General features: G+C 33.5%; 1 protein-coding gene across 11 annotated transcripts; it reads right to left on the bottom strand.

Moving 5' to 3' along the window:
* Positions 1 to 3,247: 3,247 nt before the first annotated feature.
* LOC144543589 (uncharacterized) lies at positions 3,248 to 12,467 on the bottom strand. Of its 11 annotated transcripts, XM_078291908.1 has the most exons (4): positions 12,150 to 12,438; positions 3,766 to 4,341; positions 3,640 to 3,705; positions 3,248 to 3,513 (listed from the first exon to the last, which is right to left on the bottom strand). In XM_078291908.1, exons 1-4 carry the CDS (start codon positions 12,427 to 12,429, stop codon positions 3,461 to 3,463), a joined length of 975 nt encoding a protein of 324 aa, XP_078148034.1. In that variant the 5' UTR covers positions 12,430 to 12,438; the 3' UTR covers positions 3,248 to 3,460. The 11 variants fall into 11 exon arrangements, with proteins under 11 accessions (XP_078148034.1, XP_078148031.1, XP_078148035.1 ...); XM_078291905.1 differs by adding an exon at positions 12,447 to 12,467 and having other exon boundaries at positions 3,248 to 4,341; positions 12,150 to 12,362; XM_078291909.1 differs by having other exon boundaries at positions 3,248 to 3,687; positions 3,886 to 4,341.
* Positions 12,468 to 22,895: the final 10,428 nt, after the last annotated feature.

Genomic DNA, 22,895 nt, shown 5'->3' on the forward strand with positions numbered 1-22,895 from the left:
TTTTTTATTTCTGTTTTTTAAATTCTGTTGTTTTATTTCTGTTTTTCTTATTTCTATTTTTTTATTTCTGTTTTTTATCTGTTTTTCATATTTCTGTTTTTCTTATTTCTGAATTTTATTTCTGTTTTTTTATTTCTGTTTTTTATTTCTGTTTTTCTTATTTTTGTTTTTTTATTTTTGTTTATTTTATTTCTGTTTTTTTTTGCTGTTTTTTTATTTCTGTTTTTTTAAATTCTGTTTTTTAAATAAGAAATAAGAAAAACATAAATAAGAAACAGAAATAAGATAAACAGAAATAAAAAGCAGAAATAAAAAAATACAAAAATAAGAAAAACAGAAATTAAAAAAAAACAGAAATAAGAAAAACAGAAAAAAAAAATAGAAAAAAAGAAAAGAAAAAAAAACAGAAAAAAAAAAAACCGGATCCGAACCCGGACCGGACTGGACCTCCCGGCCCCCCGTACCCGGACCGTCCTGCCCCCGAACCCGTGACGGGCACGGATATTAAACGGGCAGGACAGAATTTTTGAAAAAAAAACCCGTGATGCCCGGCCCGTTTTGCCCGTGTGCCCGTGACGCCCGTGACCGTGGCTACCCGTGTCCGTGCCCGGGTTTTGCCCGGACCGCCCGGCCCGGCCCGTTTACCAAACACTATAGCGGAGGTAGCGGCACAGTACTCCTTCCCTTTCTCTTCTCCCCTTCTTCTCCGTACTAGAGTTGTGGAGGACAGCCTTAGCGTTTTCACTTGTCATTCCCCACTTTCCAGCCCCCCTCTTTTCGCACGGAGGCCAAATTGCCAAACCACCACAGCTCACCTACTCTTGTCTCTTCACGTCTTCGCCTACCCCTCAAATCGACGAACCCCAGCCTTCTCACACGATGTTGCGCTTTACATCACAGGTACGATACGATTCAATTTCTTTACCCTTTTCGATCCCTTTTGAGTTTTGACTCTCTCTCTCTCTCTCCCCGCTCAAATATTGATTAAAAATTGAGATGTCGACCATGCAGGCAATATTAGCTGAAGAGAATTAGGGCTTGGGGAGGCCAAGTTGAGCTTTCTTTGACGCAAGTAATGGAGCAAGAACAACAGTGTATAAAAGATGCTGCTAATTAGATCCTTCAAGAGCTGAATCAATCGAGCTTGTCAATGGTGACACACTGTTTTTTGTATTACAACAGTTCCATACATCATCTTATTCTCTGTTAATTTAACAAATTATATCTTTAAATAGAATGAAGATCAATACGCTTTCTTGTATGTATGAAAATGTAATGTTGTTTTGTAGGATTTAAGATGTGTAAATTCATTTTATAATTGAAAGGGTGCAATTAAGTTCCTCTAATGAGAAATGTAATGTTGGTTGAGGAAACGATACAGATAATAGACAAGAATGGGTTAGATAATAGATAGTGGGTGTGGCTGTTAAAGATCAGATATACTTCAGTTTGTTTGGTTTAACCGAACAAACCAAAATTTACTTTGGTTCAGTTTTAATCGGTTGATAGATTTAATTTGGTCGGTTCGGTTCTATTTTTGAAAACTGAATAAAAGTTTGGTTTGCCTATTTTATTTCGGTTTGAACCAAACCGAACCAATGAACACCCCTAATTACATATTGTAAAAGGTGACGGAATTTTTATATACCATTTGAATGCTTTGCATGTGTAAAGCATTCAAATGCAGAATTGCATAGCTATTTCAGTTGAAAATTATTACTAAATACGAATCAAAGTGATTCGAATAGATCTAAACTAAACTAATTCGCTATTTTAACTGAGCAATTCTTCCTGTTGCTTTTACAAAACTTTTCTCTTTTATCATCAAACCATCACCCATTAATACAATGCCAACATTTTTTTATTCCAAATTCAGAGCAATACCTATTGTACGGTCAGATGACGAGTTTCATATCAGGGAACCGAATATTTAAGACGAAAAAAAAGAATAAGATATAATAGTAAAAGATGAGAGCATCTCAACACTCAAGCAAAAACCTATTTCTAATTTGCTAATGGTTATGCATTACAAGAGGGTAAGGGTCCTTTTACATGGGCTAGGACCTTTTCTCAGAGACTAAATTTTCAATTTTTCTTTTTTGGGAATGATTTTATATTGTTTTTAGATAAGTGGAAAACCTGTATTTTCAGTTAGTTTTAAATTTTAAATCAAATAATTTTCTACTTATTTAGAAAAACAACAAAAAAATTATTGAAAACTGTACAATTTGGTCTCCAAAATCATTTTCGTATGGTGATCATATTTAACAGTTCAGATCAACTATTTGAACTTTGAAAATATATATATGAATTCATAGTATGCATTGATCCGTAATATGCATTTAAACATAGTCTAAACACTCTAACTCAACTAAAATTTACATGGATGGTAATTGGAAAGTTATGATTCTGTTGGTGCAGAATTTACTGTCAAGGACATTGGAATAAACTTACTCCGCTGTATCTCTTGAAGAATACTAATATTTTATACTAAATATTCCATGGCGGAATTGATAATATCGGATATCTTGCACGAGTTGGGATCTATTTTCCGGTGCCAATTTTGGCCAAGTTCCTCCTCTTCTCTTTCATTCTCTTGTAAAAACAGGCGAAAAAAATATGAAAGAGAAAAGAAAAATAACCATTTGAGTAACAGATGAAGGTCTAACTTCTAAATTTCATTATTTTTATCATTCATTAAGGACTTCTCACCCGAATTTCTAATGCACAACCTTTAACACGGAAAATCTTGCCTTTTGTCATTAAACTAAGGATTGATTCTTGCTCGAAAATGTTAGGTGATTAGCATGTATATTTTCAGTTCCTTTCTACGTTTTGCCTTTAGAATAATAGAAATATCAGTATAAGAGCGCAAGAGAAGTAATACAAGGATTTGATCCTTAATTAAACTTCAAAAGAAACCTGGCATTATAGCTCTGATTAAGATCTTTGACCAGAGAGAGAGATAAATTCATACTTCATTTCTTGATCAGTAACTTTCATCATATTTATTACTATGTATTTTTCATATATGCTGTGTCAATGAAAACGCACATATTACCAACTTTTGTTGCTAGTGATATAGACGCCTATATAGAGATAAAAGTTAACAGGCGATAGAGTATGATAGGGTAGATTTGATTTTGTAAATTTCACTATCAGATAGATATTCTTTAAATTACCTAAACTGTCAGTTTTGCTCAGCGATAATTTTTTAGTAAACAACAATGTATAATTAGTAGCCATAGAGTTATCAAGCTGTACCAGCATTTTCTTCAGGAAAAAATAATAGCAGTGTTACAAGAAGAATCATACTTAAAAATTAAAATGACAAAAAAAGGTGACAAATGCCACCGTAGAATCATACGTAAGTACACACTAAACTCAAGCACCAAAGGTGCCATTTATTTTGAGATAATTACTCCAGATACTAATACACATTGAGGATGACTGCCTCTAATCAATTAGCTGTTGGCGGATAATGTGGCGGCTTTGGTTTAGGCTCAGGTTTTGGTTCTGGCTCTGGTTTAGGCTCGGGCTTAGGCTCAGGTTTAGGCTCGGGCTTAGGCTCAGGTTTAGGCTCGGGCTTAGGCTCTGGTTTAGGCTCGGGCTTAGGCTCTGGTTTAGGCTCAGGCTTAGGCTCGGGTTTTGGTCTTGGCTTCGGTTTAGCCTCTGGCTTAGGCTTTGGTTTAGGCTCGGGCTTAGGTTCTGGCTTAGGCTCTGGCTTAGGCTCTGGCTTAGGCTCGGGTTTAGGCTCGGGTTTAGGCTCGGGCTTAGGCTCGGGCTTAGGCTCGGGTTTAGGCTCGGGTTTAGGCTCCGGCTTAGGCTCCGGTTTAGGCTCTGGCTTAGGCTCCGGCTTAGGCTCGGGCTTAGGCTCGGGCTTAGGCTTAGGCTCCGGTTTAGGCTCGGGCTTAGGCTCCGGTTTAGGCTCCGGTTTAGGCTCCGGTTTAGGCTCCGGCTTAGGCTCTGGTTTAGGCTTCGGTTTAGGCTCGGGCTTAGGCTCCGGTTTAGGTTCCGGCTTAGGCTCGGGCTTAGGCTCCGGTTTAGGTTCCGGCTTAGGCTCCGGTTTAGGCTCCGGCTTAGGCTCTGGTTTAGGCTCCGGTTTAGGCTCCGGCTTAGGCTCCGGTTTAGGCTTGGGCTTAGGCTCTGGTTTAGGCTCCGGTTTAGGCTCGGGCTTAGGCTCTGGTTTAGGCTCCGGTTTAGGCTCGGGCTTAGGCTCCGGTTTAGGTTCCGGCTTAGGCTCTGGTTTAGGCTCGGGCTTAGGCTCCGGCTTAGGCTCTGGTTTAGGCTCGGGCTTAGGCTCCGGTTTAGGCTCGGGCTTAGGCTCGGGCTTAGGCTCAGGTTTTGGTTTTGGTTCAGTACTAGGCTTTGGTTTAGGCTCTGGAATGTATTCATTTTTCTCTTCCACCATATGCCCATTTACCTCAGCAGTGATACGGCCATGGCTGTGGTGGGCAAGTTTGCGGCCTTCTAGCTTATGATATGCCGAAACCGGGACAGTGGAAAGGGCTACACCGAAAACTAGAAATAGGAAGAAGTAATAAGAGGAAGATGCCATTGTGTGAGGATAATTCTCTACCGGAATTTGATAGAGATGAGAGTGAGAAGTGAGGTGGTATTTATAGAAGTTTTATCAGGCTAAAGGAAGAGGAGGGGTCCTAATCACCAATGTTGAATTATCAAATATATATATAACTTTTTGTTATTTACTTCTTTATTCTTGTAAACTAGATTGTACATATTTAACAAGTAAATAAAATTGTTTTGCACATTTATACATAATCATCATCATCATCACAACATTATTACTACTACTACAATATATTCTAAGTCTGCTTCGGTTCATTTTTTATTTTATTTATGTACACAAATTAATTTATAGTTAGAGAGTTAAAATGCATTATAGAAAACATAAGGGTACAGATGTACAGAGAAAACTCACGTCTTTTTCGAAAACAACTTGTGAGACAAAAAGCAATATTTGAATTGATGTTTTCTACAAAAAATATTAATTTATTACGTAACAGTATTTCGTCTGTTGAAAGTTTTAACATGTGCTCAAATACGTGTAATAAAGTACATACTTTCGATAGGAACTTATATTTTGCCAAACAGGCAAACAGTACAAAATATGAAACGGTATAAAATTTTACCCGTCCGAGCTCTTAACATGTGCACCTTAACTTTTTCCCGTGATCTAATGCGTCACCGAATGTATTCCAGCCTGCTTAATGCTACTATCTACCCCGTTAAGCGTGCCTTACTATCTTACTGATATGGCGTAAATCTTAAACATAAACCAACAGCTGAGATTCTTTCACAAGAGATATTGGTACTTCCCTGTCCTGAATCTGCCCCCGTCTGAAAGGAGATGTAATTGAGAAGCTGTCGAAATCCAACTACCGAAGAAACTCAGCAACTAAAGTTACCAAATTAATAACCATGCAAACCATCTTCTCGAAGAAGATTTTTTCTTTTTTCTGAAGACATCAATCATAAATTTGGCAATATTAATTAGGTAACCAGAAAACAAAGTTTTATCACTTACGCCACAACAATGGTAAGGAGGCTATATATCATTGTCACATTAATTAAACGAGACAATAGAGAGTTGGTCGTTGGATGAGATCAGACGTTAGTTTATCACGGGCAGATTTAGGACTTTCGTCGGAACGGGAGAGAAGACAAAAAAAAAATAGTGTTTCTATTTTTCAATGTTTTAACTTCTAATTCTAATTATCAATTAGAATTCATAAAAATTTATTATAATTTTAACTCAAATTATAAATATGAATTTCACAAAGAATAAATAAAATTTTGAGTGTGTGTGTGTCTGTGGGGGGGGGGGGGGGGGGGGGGGGAAGTTGTCTGAACTAGGAGTGTTCATTGGGTTTAGTTTAGTCGGTTTTGAACCGAACCGAATTAGTTTGTATTAAATGGTTCGGTTCAGTTTGTTTTTAAAATCAAATTAGAACTTTGGTTCGGTTCGGTTTGGAAGTTTTCAAAACCGAAATAACTGAAACAACCGAACTTTTATATATGGGAGAATTTCACGTATACCCCTCAAAAACTTCAAAATTACGTATTTCCCCCTCTAAAATTTGAAATTACGTATTTCCCCCTCTAAACTTCAAAAACTCACAAATTTACCCATTTTATTGTATTTTATATTAAAACTCATTCTAAAATCTTAAAATACCCATTTTACCCTTTATTAAAAGCATATAAAGCCCATCAAACTCAAATTTAAATCTAAAGAGTTCCTCTACCGTTTGATCCGTGTGCATCACATTAAGATCTGTGCATAGTGTTTGAATTTCGTGTTGATCTAGCATGCACGGATCTTAAAGCAATATTGATTGGTGCGCATCACATTAAGATCTGTGCACGTCATATCAATATACGTGCGTATTCGCATCAAGATTCGTGCTGATCGTGCGCACGCATATTTAAAAGCAGTTTGGACGATAGAAAAATTTTTCAGATTCAATTTTTAGTTTGATGGGCTTTATATGCTTTTAATAAAGGGTAAAATGGGTATTTTAAGATTTTAGAATGAATTTTAATATAAAATACAATAAAATGGGTAAATTTGTGAGTTTTTGAAGTTTAGAGGGGGAAATACGTAATTTCAAACTTTAGAGGGGGAAATATGTAATTTTGAAGTTTTTGAGGGGTATACGTGAAATTCCCCCTTTATATATTATAAATTTGGTCCGGACCGTCCCAGTTTATTTCTTAATCAATTGTTTTAATATTTCGGTTTATTTCTTAATATCCCAATTTATTTCTTAATATACTTTGGTTTATTATAAATCAATTGTTTTAAATAAAAAAAATTAATGCATTTCAGTTTGAACCGAACAATCTGAACAAACCGAAATAAAAGTTCAGTTCGATTCATTTCTATTTTTGAAACTAAATTATAACTTTAGTTTGTCTAATTAATTCAGTTCGATTTCATCTGAACTGAAGCGATGAGCACTCCTGGTCCGAATCATTAGATCTCCATAAAAAAAACAAAAAACAAAATTCATAAGGGCAGTTATCCCGTGACTCTACGTGGGTTCCGGGTTCGTCCCTGAAGTTCCCTACATTTTAATCAGATATGTCGTTTGTGCAACGCATAAAGTGGGGCATGCCATGCATATATCTTCAAATTTCACTTTATCACTGATCCATTACTACAATAATTATTTGTTTTACGGCAATAATTATTTGTTTTAAGGGTTACATTTTTTTTACAACATTTTCTTTTTGAAAATTTTAATGATTTCTTACATATTTCGCCAAAATAATTTAAATAAACACAAAAAATAAAAATGTTTTTGTTTACCTTATAGATTGGTTATGTATCAATTCTCATACAATCAAAATTCATTTATTGTTACATTAAATCCCGTTGAATATAAACTATCACATTTTATGTCATTTGATGAACGCTACTAAAACATATATAAGTTATTTTTACGATTATCAAGATTGTTAAACTAATTTGTTGTCAGTGATTCTTATTTTATTGGCGCTTAAATTCAATATATCATCAAAATAAGTTATATCAAATTATTTTGTAGCATTTTAGATAAAAAAATCAATAATTTAAGTTATCAAATATACCTGAATAATAAACCACGCCCCTTCAAAGCTCCGCCCCTGGTTTTAGTGTTGTGCGACTTTTACATTTTTTTTAAATACTTTTTCTATTTATTAATTAAAATGGGTACAAATTTCAATGTTTTGAAAACATCAGTTTTGTAATATACTTGATAAATAGTAAAAAAATTCTGAAAATGTAAAGTTTTATCTCCTAGTACATTTTAACATAGAGAATACGGAAGAGAGATCCACTTACAACATTTTACAATTACAACATCTTATAACATTATTTTTCACAATCCAAACAGTCATGTTATAAGATGTTGTAACTGTAGAATGTTGTAAGTGGATCTCTCCTCCGTATTCTCTATATTAAAATGTACTTTGAGATAAAATTTTATATTGTGCCTGGATATCAAAATTCACATTTTAAAAAAAAAAAATTACTATTTATTAAAATGAGTACAAAATTCAATAGTATGAAAACAATAGTTTTGTAAAATACTTAACAAATAGTAAAAAAAAATTCAAAAAATGTTAAATTTGATCACCAAGCACATTATAATATAGAGATCATGTTAAACTGTTTGGATCGATTATTTGAACTTTAAAAAAAATATGTTGTAAGCAGAGGCAGAGCCAATTCATTCCAAGGGTGGACAGTTGCCTGCCCTTGGAATTTTTTTTTTTTTTTTTACTCACTATAGTGATTCAACCTTCTGCCTACCTCTGATTTACCTTCTACCTACCTTTCTTTTAACCCACAAAGCATCCCATTACAAAAAACAGCCCAATTCTTATTATTTTGCTATGGGAGCAGCAATAGCGTATTTGAAAAAAATCACAGCGATTATGCTTGCTCGCTGATTTGCCTCTGTTGAATTGTTCTGCCCACCTCTGACTCAGATCCTGGCTCCAGAGGCGGAGCTTAGTTCATGCTGGAGGGTGCTAAGCTACCCTATAATTTCAAAAATTGCTTACCAAGTAGATTAAACCTTCATTGAAAAATTATTTTCATATATATTAGCCCCCCTTATATAATATAATTAATTTGAAAGAGCCTGAATGTAAAGTTCAGAAATCAAACCCGCTTATATTGCCTTTTCATTTCCATATAAGCGCTTCAGTTTCTGAATCATCAGCGATAACAAAAAAGGAAAAGTCATTGTTCTCTTGGAAAGATCAAATATAGAAGAAAATATAGAAAAAGAAAGTGTCCAATCAAATTGTAATTTATAATTTTTACCATGTTACACAAATACACTCTTATCTTTTTTAAATTTATATAGAATTAACCTAAAAGCATAATTATTTGTAATTTTTTTAAGAATTTGACCTCTCAATGACCACTGACCAGTCTCTTAAAATACTATATCAGTCCACCAAATACAATTTATTTCTTACACCTCTAATTAGATGATTCTTTTTTGTCTGTAATTTGCACACATAAAATAATATCAAAGAGATTCTTATTCATACTTTGTTAGTATTAGTCATCTATTGTGTCTTTTTATGAAATTAAATAGTGAATGATTTTATTATCTTGTGTTATATAAATATATTTTTATTAAACAAAAATATTTGTTTAGCCCCCTCTCTACTCAGATCCTAGTTCCGCCCCTGCCTGGCTCCACCATTGGTTGTAAGATGTTGTGACTATAAAATATTGTAAGTGGATTTTTCTCCTCTTGTATGTAGATTGTATCATTAGTGGGTGTCTTGAAATAAATAATCAATGATTGAATGTAAGATTGCATTGGTCCTTTTTTTTTTTTGTTTGTTCTTACATGGCCCGTAGCCCAAGATTGCATTTGTCAGTACTTCCTTTGATGGAAAAGCATGAACTTCCCAATTATTCGTTCTCTCTTAGAATTTTTTATATGTTCTTTCCTCGTGTCAGCTTACTAGTCCAGGTTTGGTAATTAGATGTTGATTAAAAGATGCGCAAAATCTGATAATATCTACGCAAGTAAGATCTACTTAAAAATATGACAGTAAGGTAAGAAGGGTCAAAATATAGCACTGAAACAAAAAAAGATGGAGGATGTGTAAGGAGAAGCGCAAAAAGAGCAAAAAAAAGTTTACAGTTCATGATCTGGTGTTATATAAAGCAGTTGATTCCAGTGATTCAGTGAAGATAGTACTAAATTTCTACCGTAAGTCTCATTTCAGTTCACATTTGTGGCAGTTGTTCCGATCTTATGAAAACTTTACACTCTATTTTATAAAATTATTACATTGTTCACAGTTGTCCAAAATACATATGATGTATGTTTTTCCTCTACAAAATTTATCTGGTTAATTGGTTTTGTTGTGCCTCTTCTGACTCCATCGCTGACAGTTTATCTAAGATCAAATTTATTTACCAGCAATCAAATTGATATGCCATATAGATAATTGGATAAATACTTTTAAAGTATTTGATGTCATCAAGACTTTTGAAGTATTCATGTCATCAAGCATTTTTAATCGTTATAAATAACTATTAATTATTGTCAAATATATTTTAATTTATTAACCATTCATTTCCTTAAAACAATTTGCATGTATTCTAACTGATAAAATATGTTTTGATCAATTTGTATTTATCATTTCAAGTCAATCAAATAAATTTTGAAATTCAACAAAACTCGGTGAGCTTAAAAACACCCTAGTTCTGGTACCAGTCTCTATATAATCATTTTATTTCTTTTTTTTGAAAAATAAAAAGGCTGTCAACAGCCCATATATTGCTTGGGCTACATATGACTCCAAATGTATACTATTACAGACACTTGTGGAAACCCAAAAAGAAAAAAAAATACACATCAAGATAACAAAAGCAAAGCCCCAATCTAAAGAAACCCCCTGGTACCCATTTTTGTCTCAGCAACACACACCCATCCTCACAAGCTAGCTACTAAATCTAGCTGATAGTCCGATCTGCTGTAGTGTCAGATGACGAGTTTCATATCAGGGAACCGAATATTTAAGCCCAAAAAAAGAATAAGATATAATAGTAAAAGAGGAGAGCATCTCAACACTCAAGCAAAAACCTATTTCTAATTTGCAAATGGTTATGCATTACAAGAGGGTAAGGGTCCTTTTACATGGGATAGGACCTTGTCTCAGAGACCAAATTTTTCATTTTTTTTTTTTGGAATGATTTTATTATTGTTTTTAGATAAGTTGAAAACCAGTATTTTCAGTTAGTTTAAAATTTTAAATCAAGTAATTTTCTACTTATTTACAAAAACAACATAAAAATATTGAAAACTGTAAAATTTGATCTCCAAAATTTTTTTTCGTATGGTGATTATGTTTAACGGTTCAGATCAACTATTTGAACTTTGAAAATATATATATGAATTAATAGTAAGGATCGATCCGTAATATGCATTTTAACATAGTCTAACTCCACTAAAATTTACATGGATGGTAATTGAAAAGTTATGATTCTGTCGATGCAAAATTTACTGACAAGCTTGGACATTGAAATAAATTCACTCTGCTGTATCTCAAGAAGAATACTAAGAATTTATACTAAATAATCCATGGCGGAATTGATAATATCGGATATCTCTTATGAGTTGGGATCTAGTTCCCGGCGCCAATTTTGGCCAAGTTCCTCCTCTTCTCTTTCATTCTCTTGTAAAAACTGACGAAAAAAATATGAAAGAAGAAGAGAAAAATAACCATTTGAGTAACAGATGAAGGTCTAACTTCTAAATTTCATTATTTTTATCATTCATCAAGGACTTCTCACCCGAATTCCGAATTCATAGCCTTGTACACGGAAAGTTTTGCCATTTATCATTAAACTAAAGAGTGATTCTTGCTCCAAAATGTTAGTTGATTAGCATGTATATTTTCAGTTCCTTTATACTTTTTTCCTTTGAATAATAGAAATATCACAATAAGAGCGCAAGAGAAGTAATACAAGGATTTGCTCCTTAATTAAACTTCAAAAGAAACCTGGCATTATTGCTCTGATTAAGCTATTGGACCAGAGAGAGATAAAGATAAATTCATACTTCATTTCTTGAGTAACTTTTATCATATTTATTATTATGTATTTCTCATATATGCTGTGTCAATGAAAACGAACACATTACCAACTTTTGTTGCTATTGATATAGATGCTTATATATGGATAAAAGTTAACAGGCGATAGAGTATGATAGGCTTTATTTGATTCTGTAAATTTCACTATCAGATAGATATTCTTTAAATTATCTAAACTATCAGTTTTGCTCAGCGACATTTTTTTAGTAAACGACAGTGTTAGTAGCTATGGAGTAATCAAGCTGTACCAGCATTTTCTTCAGGAAAAAATAACAGCAGTGTTACAAGTAGAATCATACTTAAAATGACAAAAAAAAGGGATAAATGCCACCGTAGAATCATAAGCAAGTATACACTAAACTCAAGCACCAAAGGTGCCATTTATTTTGAGATAATTACTCCAAATACTAATACATTGAGCATGACTGCCTCTAATTAATTAGCTGTTGGCGGATAATGTGGCGGCTTTGGTTTAGGCCCAGGAACAGTAGGCTTCGGTTTAGGCTCAGGCTTAGGCTCCGGTTTAGGCTCAAGCTTAGGCTCCGGTTTAGGCTCGGGTTTAGGCTCGGGTTTAGGCTCCCGTTTATGCTCGGGCTTAGGCTCTGGTTTAGGCTCGGGCTTAGGATCGGACTTTGGTTTCGGTTCAATAACCGGGCCCGGCTTTGTTTTAGGCTCTGGGATGTATTCATTTTTCTCTTCCACCATATGCCCATTTACCTCAGGCACAATGGGAATATCATGGTCATGGCCATGGCCATGGTGGGGTGGCTTGGGTTTTGGTCCGGGCATGTGACCGTGTTCTTCAGCAGTGATACGGCCATGGCCATGGTGGGGTGGCTTGGGTTTTGGTCCGGGCATGTGACCGTGTTCTTCAGCAGTGATATGGCCATGGCCATGGTGGGGTGGCTTGGGTTTTGGTCCGGGCATGTGACCGTGTTCTTCAGCAGTGATACGGCCATGGCCATGGTGGGGTGGCTTGGGTTTTGGTCCGGGCATGTGACCGTGTTCTTCAGTAGTGATACTGCCATGGCCGTGGTGGGCAAGTTTGCGGCCTTCTGGCTTATGATATGCCGAAACCGGGACAGTCAAAAGCGCTACACCGTAAACTAGAAATAGGAAGAAGTAATAAGAGGAAGATGCCATTGTGTGAGGATAATTCTCTACCAGAATTTGATGGAGATGAGAGTGAGAAGTGAGGTGGTATTTATAGAAGTTTTATCAGGCTAAAGGAAGAGGTGTCCGAATCACCAATGTTGAATTATCAAATATATATATATAACTTTTTGTTGTTTACTTCTTTATTCTTGTAAACTAGATTGTACATATTTAACAAGTAAATACAATGGTTTGCACATTTATACATAATCATCATCATTATTATTATTACTATATCATCATCATCATCATCATCATCATCATTATTATTATTATTATTATTATTATTATTATTATGACGAGGGATCCACTTACAACATTTGTAAGTTATAACATTTTTACAACAATTCGGTTTCATGATTTTTAAAGTTCAAACAGTCGATCCAAACCATTCAACATGATATCTATATTAAAATGTGTTTGGAGATCAAATATTACATTTTTTTTTATTTTTTTTTACCATTTATTAAGTATTTTAGAAAACTGTTGCTTTTAGACATTTTTGGACCAACAAAAAGAAATAGTTTTGAAAAATACTTAATAACTAGTAAAAAAATTCAAAAAATATATAAAATTTGTTCTCCAAACACATTTTAATATAGATATCATATTGAACGATTTAGATCGACTATTTTAACTTTGAAAATCGTTAAATCCAATTGTTATGAGGTTGGTTACTCTACTTCCATAAGCATATGAGGGTATATGCTTATAAGTCATTTTTTCGTTTTCAAAATCCAAAAAGTAAATCTGAACCGTTAGATGTGATTTCTATATTGAAATGTTCTTGGAGACCAAATTTTACATTTTTTTGAATTTTTTTTACTATTTATTAAGTCACTTTGAAAAACAATTGATTAAGAAATAAATCAGGACGGTCCGGACCAAATTATAAATATTGTTTTTACTATTTAGAGAAAAAATTTCTCTCAGCTCTCAATTTTGCAATTGTTGACCTGAAAATAGCACTCCTCAATAATATATGCTTTAGCTGAAATTACTAACCCATACTATTACACATGACAGTGGGGCTCAATTTAGTTTTCTGGCAAGATTTTACATGAATTCGCTACGGGTAGTTTTCTAGTGTGGTAGAACGAAATGATAAAAGTATATATACTAACAGCTGGGTGTTTTTTTTTAAATGATATATACTAACAAATAAGGTTGTTAATCTATCAAATGTTGATAGCATAAAATTCAAGGGTTAATCTATCAAAATTATATATTTCTAACTCTCATCTGATGACCTTCTTTTGAAGATTTTTTTTTTTTCTTTGGTTAAAATCCGTAGGCATCTTTTTGAGGATTCACTATAGCAATGCCAATTAGATTGCATTTAAGTGGGGTTAAATTGGTATAAGCCCAATATTAGCAAAGGGGTGGTCGTTTTCTTACTAACCCATACTATATGATTTTCATTTAATTCTTAATCATGGGCTTCAACAAAGGTCATGTTTAGCAATATTCTTTTGGTAAGTTACTTTAGTCTATTATAGGCACAGATTTTATTTTTTTCTCTACAAGTTCGAATGATTTCATTTAAAATTTATAAGGTATGAATGTATTAAAATGGAGAAAATTGTTTAAAGTATGACTTAGTTGATCGATCAAAATTGGGGTCTATATGCTCACTTCATATTAATGTCAGTTACAAAGTAGTACATCATTTACATGATTAGGTGAACATTTTAGATGGTGTGCTGAAATGATTTTCTTCTTGAAACTTTAACAATATATATTTCTCGTCTGTTACATATAATAGACATATGTTAGTGGAGCTATGTCGACTAACGAGGAGGCTGCTGACGTGGATGAGGGCGACCTGTTTATGTCAGCAGTTGGCGGTCCCTCCCATAGCCGAATAAGAGACTTTGGATGTGTCCTAGATCCGAAGTTGCCAAGAACAACTAGACGAGGCCGGGCCACCATTACAGCATCCGACCTTTCTGGGGTCACAAATCTTGGAAACAAAAGGGTCTTCACGGATAATATCATAGTCGGAATGTTAAACAAACGTGATATGCGATTGGCCGAGGAAAAGCAAGAGAGGAAAAGAGATGAAGCAAGATACAACATGCTCTTCAACAAATTATTCAGCCTCGTTGGACATCAAAACCCAACTGTACAGGTTAGTATGATTACCTAAACTATCAATTTTATAACTCCAATCACTGTCTTGAAGACAACTTTTATTTCTAGGGTCTTTTTCAATTGGCCTAGTTCCGAAATTTTTAAATATACCATTTTAAGAAAATAAATAAACCAAAACAGTGATTTTCATTTAATTATTAATCATGGGCTTCAACAAATGTCATGTTTAGCAATATTCTTTTGGTAAGTTACTTTAGTCTATTATAGGCACAGATTTTATTTTTTTCTCTACAAGTTCGAATGATTTCATTTAAAATTTATAAGGTATGAATGTATTAAAATGGAGAAAATTGTTTAAAGTATGACTTAGTTGATCGATCAAAATTGGGGTCTATGTGCTCACTTCATATTAATGTCAGTTACAAAGTAGTACATCATTTACATGATTAGGTGAACATTTTAGATGGTGTGCTGAAATGATTTTCTTCTTGAAACTTTAACAATATATATTTCTCGTCTGTTACATATAATAGACATATGTTAGTGGAGCTATGTCGACTAACGAGGAGGCTGCTGACGTGGATGAGGGCGACCTGTTTATGTCAGCAGTTGGCGGTCCCTCCCATAGCCGAATAAGAGACTTTGGATGTGTCCTAGATCCGAAGTTGCCAAGAACAACTAGACGAGGCCGGGCCACCATTACAGCATCTGACCTTTCTGGGGTCACAAATCTTGGAAACAAAAGGGTCTTCACGGATAATATCATAGTCGGAATGTTAAACAAACGTGATATGCGATTGGCCGAGGAAAAGCAAGAGAGGAAAAGAGATGAAGCAAGATACAACATGCTCTTCAACAAATTATTCAGCCTCGTTGGACATCAAAACCCAACTGTACAGGTTAGTATGATTACCTAAACTATCAATTTTATAACTCCAATCACTGTCTTGAAGACAACTTTTATTTCTAGGGTCTTTTTCAATTGGCCTAGTTCCGAAATTTTTAAATATACCATTTTAAGAAAATAAATAAACCAAAACAGTGATTTTCATTTAATTCTTAATCATGGGCTTCAACAAATGTCATGTTTAGCAATATTCTTTTGGTAAGTTACTTTAGTCTATTATAGGCACAGATTTTATTTTTTTCTCTACAAGTTCGAATGATTTCATTTAAAATTTATAAGGTATGAATGTATTAAAATGGAGAAAATTGTTTAAAGTATGACTTAGTTGATCGATCAAAATTGGGGTCTATGTGCTCACTTCATATTAATGTCAGTTACAAAGTAGTACATCATTTACATGATTAGGTGAACATTTTAGATGGTGTGCTGAAATGATTTTCTTCTTGAAACTTTAACAATATATATTTCTCGTCTGTTGCATATAATAGACATATGTTAGTGGAGCTATGTCGACTAACGAGGAGGCTGCTGACGTGGATGAGGGCGACCTGTTTATGTCAGCAGTTGGCGGTCCCTCCCATAGCCGAATAAGAGACTTTGGATGTGTCCTAGATCCGAAGTTGCCAAGAACAACTAGACGAGGCCGGGCCACCATTACAGCATCTGACCTTTCTGGGGTCACAAATCTTGGAAACAAAAGGGTCTTCACGGATAATATCATAGTCGGAATGTTAAACAAACGTGATATGCGATTGGCCGAGGAAAAGCAAGAGAGGAAAAGAGATGAAGCAAGATACAACATGCTCTTCAACAAATTATTCAACCTCGTTGGACATCAAAACCCAACTGTACAGGTTAGTATGATTACCTAAACTATCAATTTTATAACTCCAATCACTGTCTTGAAGACAACTTTTATTTCTAGGGTCTTTTTCAATTGGCCTAGTTCCGAAATTTTTAAATATACCATTTTAAGAAAATAAATAAACCAAAACAGTGATTTTCATTTAATTCTTAATCATGGGCTTCAACAAATGTCATGTTTAGCAATATTCTTTTGGTAAGTTACTTTAGTCTATTATAGGCACAGATTTTATTTTTTTCTCTACAAGTTCGAATGATTTCATTTAAAATTTATAAGGTATGAATGTATTAAAATGGAGAAAATTGTTTAAAGTATGACTTAGTTGATCGATCAAAATTGGGATCTATGTGCTCACTTCATATTAATGTCAGTTACAAAGTAGTACATCATTTACATGATTAGGTGAACATTTTAGATGGTGTGCTGAAATGATTTTCTTCTTGAAACTTTAACAATATATATTTCTCGTCTGTTGCATATAATAGACATATGTTAGTGGAGCTATGTCGACTAACGAGGAGGCTGCTGACGTGGATGAGGGCGACCTGTTTATGTCAGCAGTTGGCGGTCCCTCCCATAGCCGAATAAGAGACTTTGGATGTGTCCTAGATCCGAAGTTGCCAAGAACAACTAGACGAGGTCGGGCCACCATTACAGCATCCGACCTTTCTGGGGTCACAAATCTTGGAAACAAAAGGGTCTTCACGGATAATATCATAGTCGGAATGTTAAACAAACGTGATATGCGATTGGCCGAGGAAAAGCAAGAGAGGAAAAGAGATGAAGCAAGATACAACATGCTCTTCAACAAATTATTCAGCCTTGTTGGACATCAAAACCCAATTGTACATGTTAGTATGATTACCTAAACTATCAATTTTATAACTCCAATCACTGTCTTGAAGACAACTTTTATTTCTAGGGTCTTTTTCAATTGGCCTAGTTTGTCCTTCATATTATATTTTCATTCATATGCTACTAATGCAAAAGGAGCATCAATTGATTGTTTGCTTTTATTTACTTTTAAATAATTTTTAAATATTAATATTTAAGCGAAACACTCCAGTAAAAAAAATTAAGATGGAACTGTGTAAGCATTCAAAATGTGGACTGTGTAAGCTTAAGGGGGGGACTGTAACACTTAATTACAAAATTATCACAATTATGTTTAGTAAAATTGTTTAACACTAAGAATAATTTGAACCATTACAAGATGAGCATTAGAAAACAATAATTTTTGTAGAATTTATATCTTTGGTTAAATCTGAAAATAATTTTTTACTATTTATTAAGCTACTTTGAAAATCGTTGATCCAACGGCTTTACTGTTTTGCTAAGCCACTGTTGGATCAACAATTTTCAAAGTGACTTAATAAATAGTAAAAAAATTCAGAAAAATGTAAAATTTGGTCTCCAAGCACATATTAATATGGAGAACAAGATTAACGATTCAGATCGACTTTTTGAATTTTGAAATTTTAAATTTGGACCGTGTGTATTTCGGCCCATATGCTACCAAAAGCATATTAGCCTATCTCTCTCTCTCTCTCTCTCTCTCTATATATATATATATATATATAGGGTCCGGCTAATTTGCTGCCGGTAGCATTTCTGTCCAAGGTGCTGCCGCCCCTTTTTTTATTTTGTGATGTCCAAACAACAAATCCAAACCGTTAGATGATTAATCTATATTATAATCTACTTGGAGACCAAATTTTACATTTTTTGAAATTTTTTTACTATTTATTAAGCTGGTTTGAAAACCGCTGATTTCAATGTTGCAGAAATTTACTGAAAACAGCAGTTTTCAAACTAGCTTAATAAATAGTAAAAAAATTCCAAAAAATGTAAAATTTGGTCTCCAAGTAGATTATAATATAGATTAAACATCTAAAAGTTTGGATTTGTTGTTTGGACATCACAAAATAAAAAAGGGGCGGCAGCACCTTGGGCAGAAATGCTGCCGGCAGCAAATTAGCCGGACCCTACCCTATATATATATATATATATATATATATATATATATATATATATATATAGAGTACGGCTAACGTGCTTCCTCTAGCATATGGGCCGAAATGCTTCCGGTGGAAATTTGAAATTTCAAAATCTAAAAAGTCGATCTGAACCGTTCATCTTCTTCTCCATATTAATATCTGCTTGGAGACCAAATTTTACATTTTTCTGAAATTTTTTACTATTTATTAAGCCACTTTGAAAATCGCTGATCCAACGGTAGCTTCTGATTTTTACTGTTTGGTAAGCCACCGTTGGATCAGCAATTTTCAAAGTGGCTTAATAAATAGTAAAAAATTTTAAAAAAATATAAAATTTGGTCTCCAAGCAGATATTAATATGGAGAAGAAGATGAACGGTTCAGATCGACTTTTTGGATTTTGAAATTTCAAATTTCCACCAGAAGCATTTCGGCCCATATGCTAGAGGAAGCGCGTTAGCCGTACTCTATATATATATATATATATATATATATATATATATATATATATATATATATAGAGAGAGAGAGAGAGAGAAGGGTTGACTTGGGTGAGCCAAGGAGTAAAACACGTTTGTACTCCACGCCGTATTTTCATTTTGAAAATCAAAACAACCGATCCGAACCGCTCAACACAATCTCCATATTGAAATGTGCTTGGAGACTAAATTTTACATTTTTTTTGGAATTTTTTTACTATTTATTAAGCCATTTTGAAAATCGTTGTTTTACTGTGAACAGTAAAAAAATAGTAAAAATTTCTAGACCATCGGATCAGCAATTTTCAAAATGGCTTAATAAATAGTAAAAAAAATTCCAAAAAATATAAAATTTGGTCTCCAAGCACATTTCAATATGGAGATCGTGTTGAGCGGTTCGGATCGGTTGTTTGGATTTTCAAAATAGAAATATAGTGCCATGAAGTAAAAACTTGTTTTACTTCATGGCTCATTTTAGCCCAACTCATATATATATATATAAAGTATATGTTGTATATAAAATATATATTACATTTTACTTGTCAATTTTCAATGTTGTAAGTTATTTTTACGATTATCTAGATTGTTAAACTAAGTTGTTGTCAGTGATTCTTATTTTATTGGCGTTTAAATTCAATATATCATCAAAATAAGTTATATCACATTATTTTGTAGCATTTTAGATACAAAAACAATAATTTAAGTTATCAAATATACCTTAATAATAAACCACACCCCTTAAAAGCTCCGCCCCTGGTTTCAGTGTTGTGCGAATTTTACATTTTTTAAAATATTTTATTTATTTATTAAGATAGGTACAAATTTTAATGGTTTGAAAACATCAGTTTTGTAATATACTTAATAAATAGTAAAAAAATATCTTAAAACTGTAAAATTTTATCTCTAAGTATATTTTAATATAGAGAATACGGAGGAGAGATCCACTTACAACATTCTATAGATGTTGTAACTATAGAATGTTGTAAGTGGATCTCTCCACCTTATTATCTATATTAAATTGTACTTGGACATAAAATTTTATAGTGTGCTTGGATATTAAATTTCATATTTTTTTTTACTATTTATTAAGATGAGTACAAAATTCAATGGTACGAAAACAACAGTTTTGTAAAATACTTAATAAATAGTAAAAAAAATTCAAAAAATTGTAAAATTTGATCTCCAAGCACATTATAATATAGAGATCATGTTAAACGGTTTGGATCGACTGTTTGAACTTTAAAAAATCATGCTGTAAGATGTTGTGACTATAAAATATTGTAAGTGGATCCTTCTGCTCTTGTATGTAGACATTTATCATTAATGGGCGTCTTGAAATAAATAATCAATGATTGAATGCAAGTTTGCATTTGTCACTGCTTCCTTTGATGGAAAAGCATGAACTTCCCCATTATTCGTTCTCTCTTAGAATCTTTTATTTGCTCTTTTCTCGTGTCAGTAGCTTACTAGTCCAGGTTTGGTAATTAGATGTTGCTTAACAGCTGCGCAAAATCTGATAATATCTACGCAAGTAAGATATACTTAAAAATATGGCAGTAAGGTAAGAAGGGTCAAAATATAGCACTGAAACAAAATCTTCTAAAGAAGGTGGAGGATGTGTCGACAAGGAGAAGCATAAAAAAACCAAAAGAAGTTTACAGTTCATGATCTCAATATATAAAGCAGTTGATTCCAGTGATTCAGTGAAGATAGTATTAAATTTCTACCGCAAGTCTCATTCCAGTTCACATTGGCGGCTGTTGTTCCGATCTTATCAAAACTTTACACACTATTTTATAAAATTATTACAATGTTCACAGTTGTCCAAAATACTATGATGTATGTTTTTTCTCTACAAAATTTATCTGGTTAATTGGTTTTGTTGTGCCTCTTCTGACTCCATTGCTGACAGTTTCTAAGATCAAATTTATTTACCAGCAATCAAATTGATATGTCATATAGATAATTGGATATTAAGACTTTTAAAGTATTTCATGTCATCAAGACTTTTGAATTATTCATGTCATCAAGCATTTTTAATCGTTATAAATAGCTATTAATTATTGTCAAATATATTTTAATTTATTAGCCATTCATTTCCTTAAAACAATTTGCATGTCAATTTGTATTTGTTGTTTCAAGTCAATCAAATAAATTTTGAAATAAATTTGTATTTCGCACAAAGGCCCGCACAACTCTCTGTTTTGAAAGGAGAAAACTTGATAAATTCCGAATTTTATTTTCAGCTTGAATTTATTTTGTGTGGCCCGTACATAATTCCTACAGGCCACACAAACACCCACAGAATTGCTCATTTTGCTCGATTTCTGCAATTTAAACAAGGCAAAGGCAGTAACTTGGTTCTTTGGTATATTCTATATTAAACTAACCTAAAATACAATGGATTTGGTGCAGTTTTAGAGGTAAAACTCTAACCGAAAGTATATATAATTGAGGCTTGTCAAAATCCCCCAAGCTTAAACATTGCTTGTCCTCAAGCAAAAAATCTAATCTTAGGTATAAGTTCGGTTTCTAAACTAGCCAAATTCCAAGTATATCCCTAAGTGCGAAAAATTCTCATGATCTTGCTTTCATTAAAAACTCGAGAATCCTTTTGAAAAATAATTTGAACTTTCCTTAATCAATTTTAATTTACCCCACAATTTGAAAATCAAATCTCATAATCAGAGATGCTTCAATATTTGCAAAAACTAATCTTTTGAACTTATCAATATTTTATTTCTTTGCCAAAATTATGCCCTTATTTTGTGGTGATTTTTTGTCCCCCCCCCCCCCAAAGCTTGGAACAAGCTTAGGTTAGAAAGTCGGGGACTTCATGTGTTGATATATGCAAAGTCCAGTACTCTTTTTTTTTTATATATATTTGGAAAACTAGCTCAAAGGCGCCCAACTGGACTTATTGTCAGTACTCTTATATTCTCCGTCTTTTCATTTTTTATATTTTTTTTTTTTTTTTTTAGTATTATTATTATTTTTATTTGCATACACCATGAATACACACATCCAATGATATTCATTCATACCAATAGATATTCCAATCTTTCTTTCATTTAAAATCTCAAATTTCTCAATTAAAAAGGCATAAGCCGGTTTCAGAAATGCTTTTTCAATAAAATTCAAAATTTCATCTTTTTTTAAATGTTAAAACATCTTATCTTATGCAATTCATTAATCAAATATGGGGTTATTTCCAATTTTTCAAAGTTATCCAAATTATCATCAAAAAATTTCAAATAAGTCCTTAATTCTAGCAATCACGCGAATTTTTCACCTAAAAATGCAATTGTGCGAAAATTTAAACATGCTCTAATTGCAGATACAATTTTCTTTTATTCCACCCTCCCAAACTTGAATGAAGCATTGTTCTCAATGCTTAAATTCACACAAGAAAAAATAAATAGAATAAAACATGGAAACTTAGAAGACAAAGAGTGGAGGGAGAGGCGAAAACGCCTTATTGCTCGGGTGGAGGATCGGAAGGGCGGCCTCCCCGTTGCTCTTGTTTGTATCGATTTTCTCTATGTTTGATTTTGTTGAACATCTTTTTGCTCCTGTTTTTGAACTTTTTCATCAATTTCATGGATTTTGCTTTTGAGAGCCAAGTTTGCTTTGTCTTGTCGACTTCTCGGAGGCGACAGTCTGGCACAGGTAGCGGTCGGACACAGGTGGCGGTTGGGCATTTTCGCGTTTCTTTCGAGAGCGAGAGATAGAGAGAAGAGGGAAGAGGGCGGGTCAGAG

Source organism: Carex rostrata, chromosome 25, assembly GCF_964058835.1.
Source record: "Carex rostrata chromosome 25, lpCarRost1.2, whole genome shotgun sequence".
In the NCBI taxonomy this organism is placed as follows: Eukaryota; Viridiplantae; Streptophyta; class Magnoliopsida; order Poales; family Cyperaceae; genus Carex; species Carex rostrata.

Bases quoted from the DNA above. Each gene is read 5' to 3' on its own strand.
- LOC144543589 (XM_078291898.1), bottom strand. From the start codon at position 12,429: ATGCCCGGACCAAAACCCAAGCCACCCCACCATGGCCATGGCCATGAC. The intron at 4,342-12,149 runs CTGAGCCTAAAC...CAAAACCAAAAC, and splicing joins GCCTAAACCGGAGCCTAAGC to CTGAGCCTAAGCCCGAGCCT.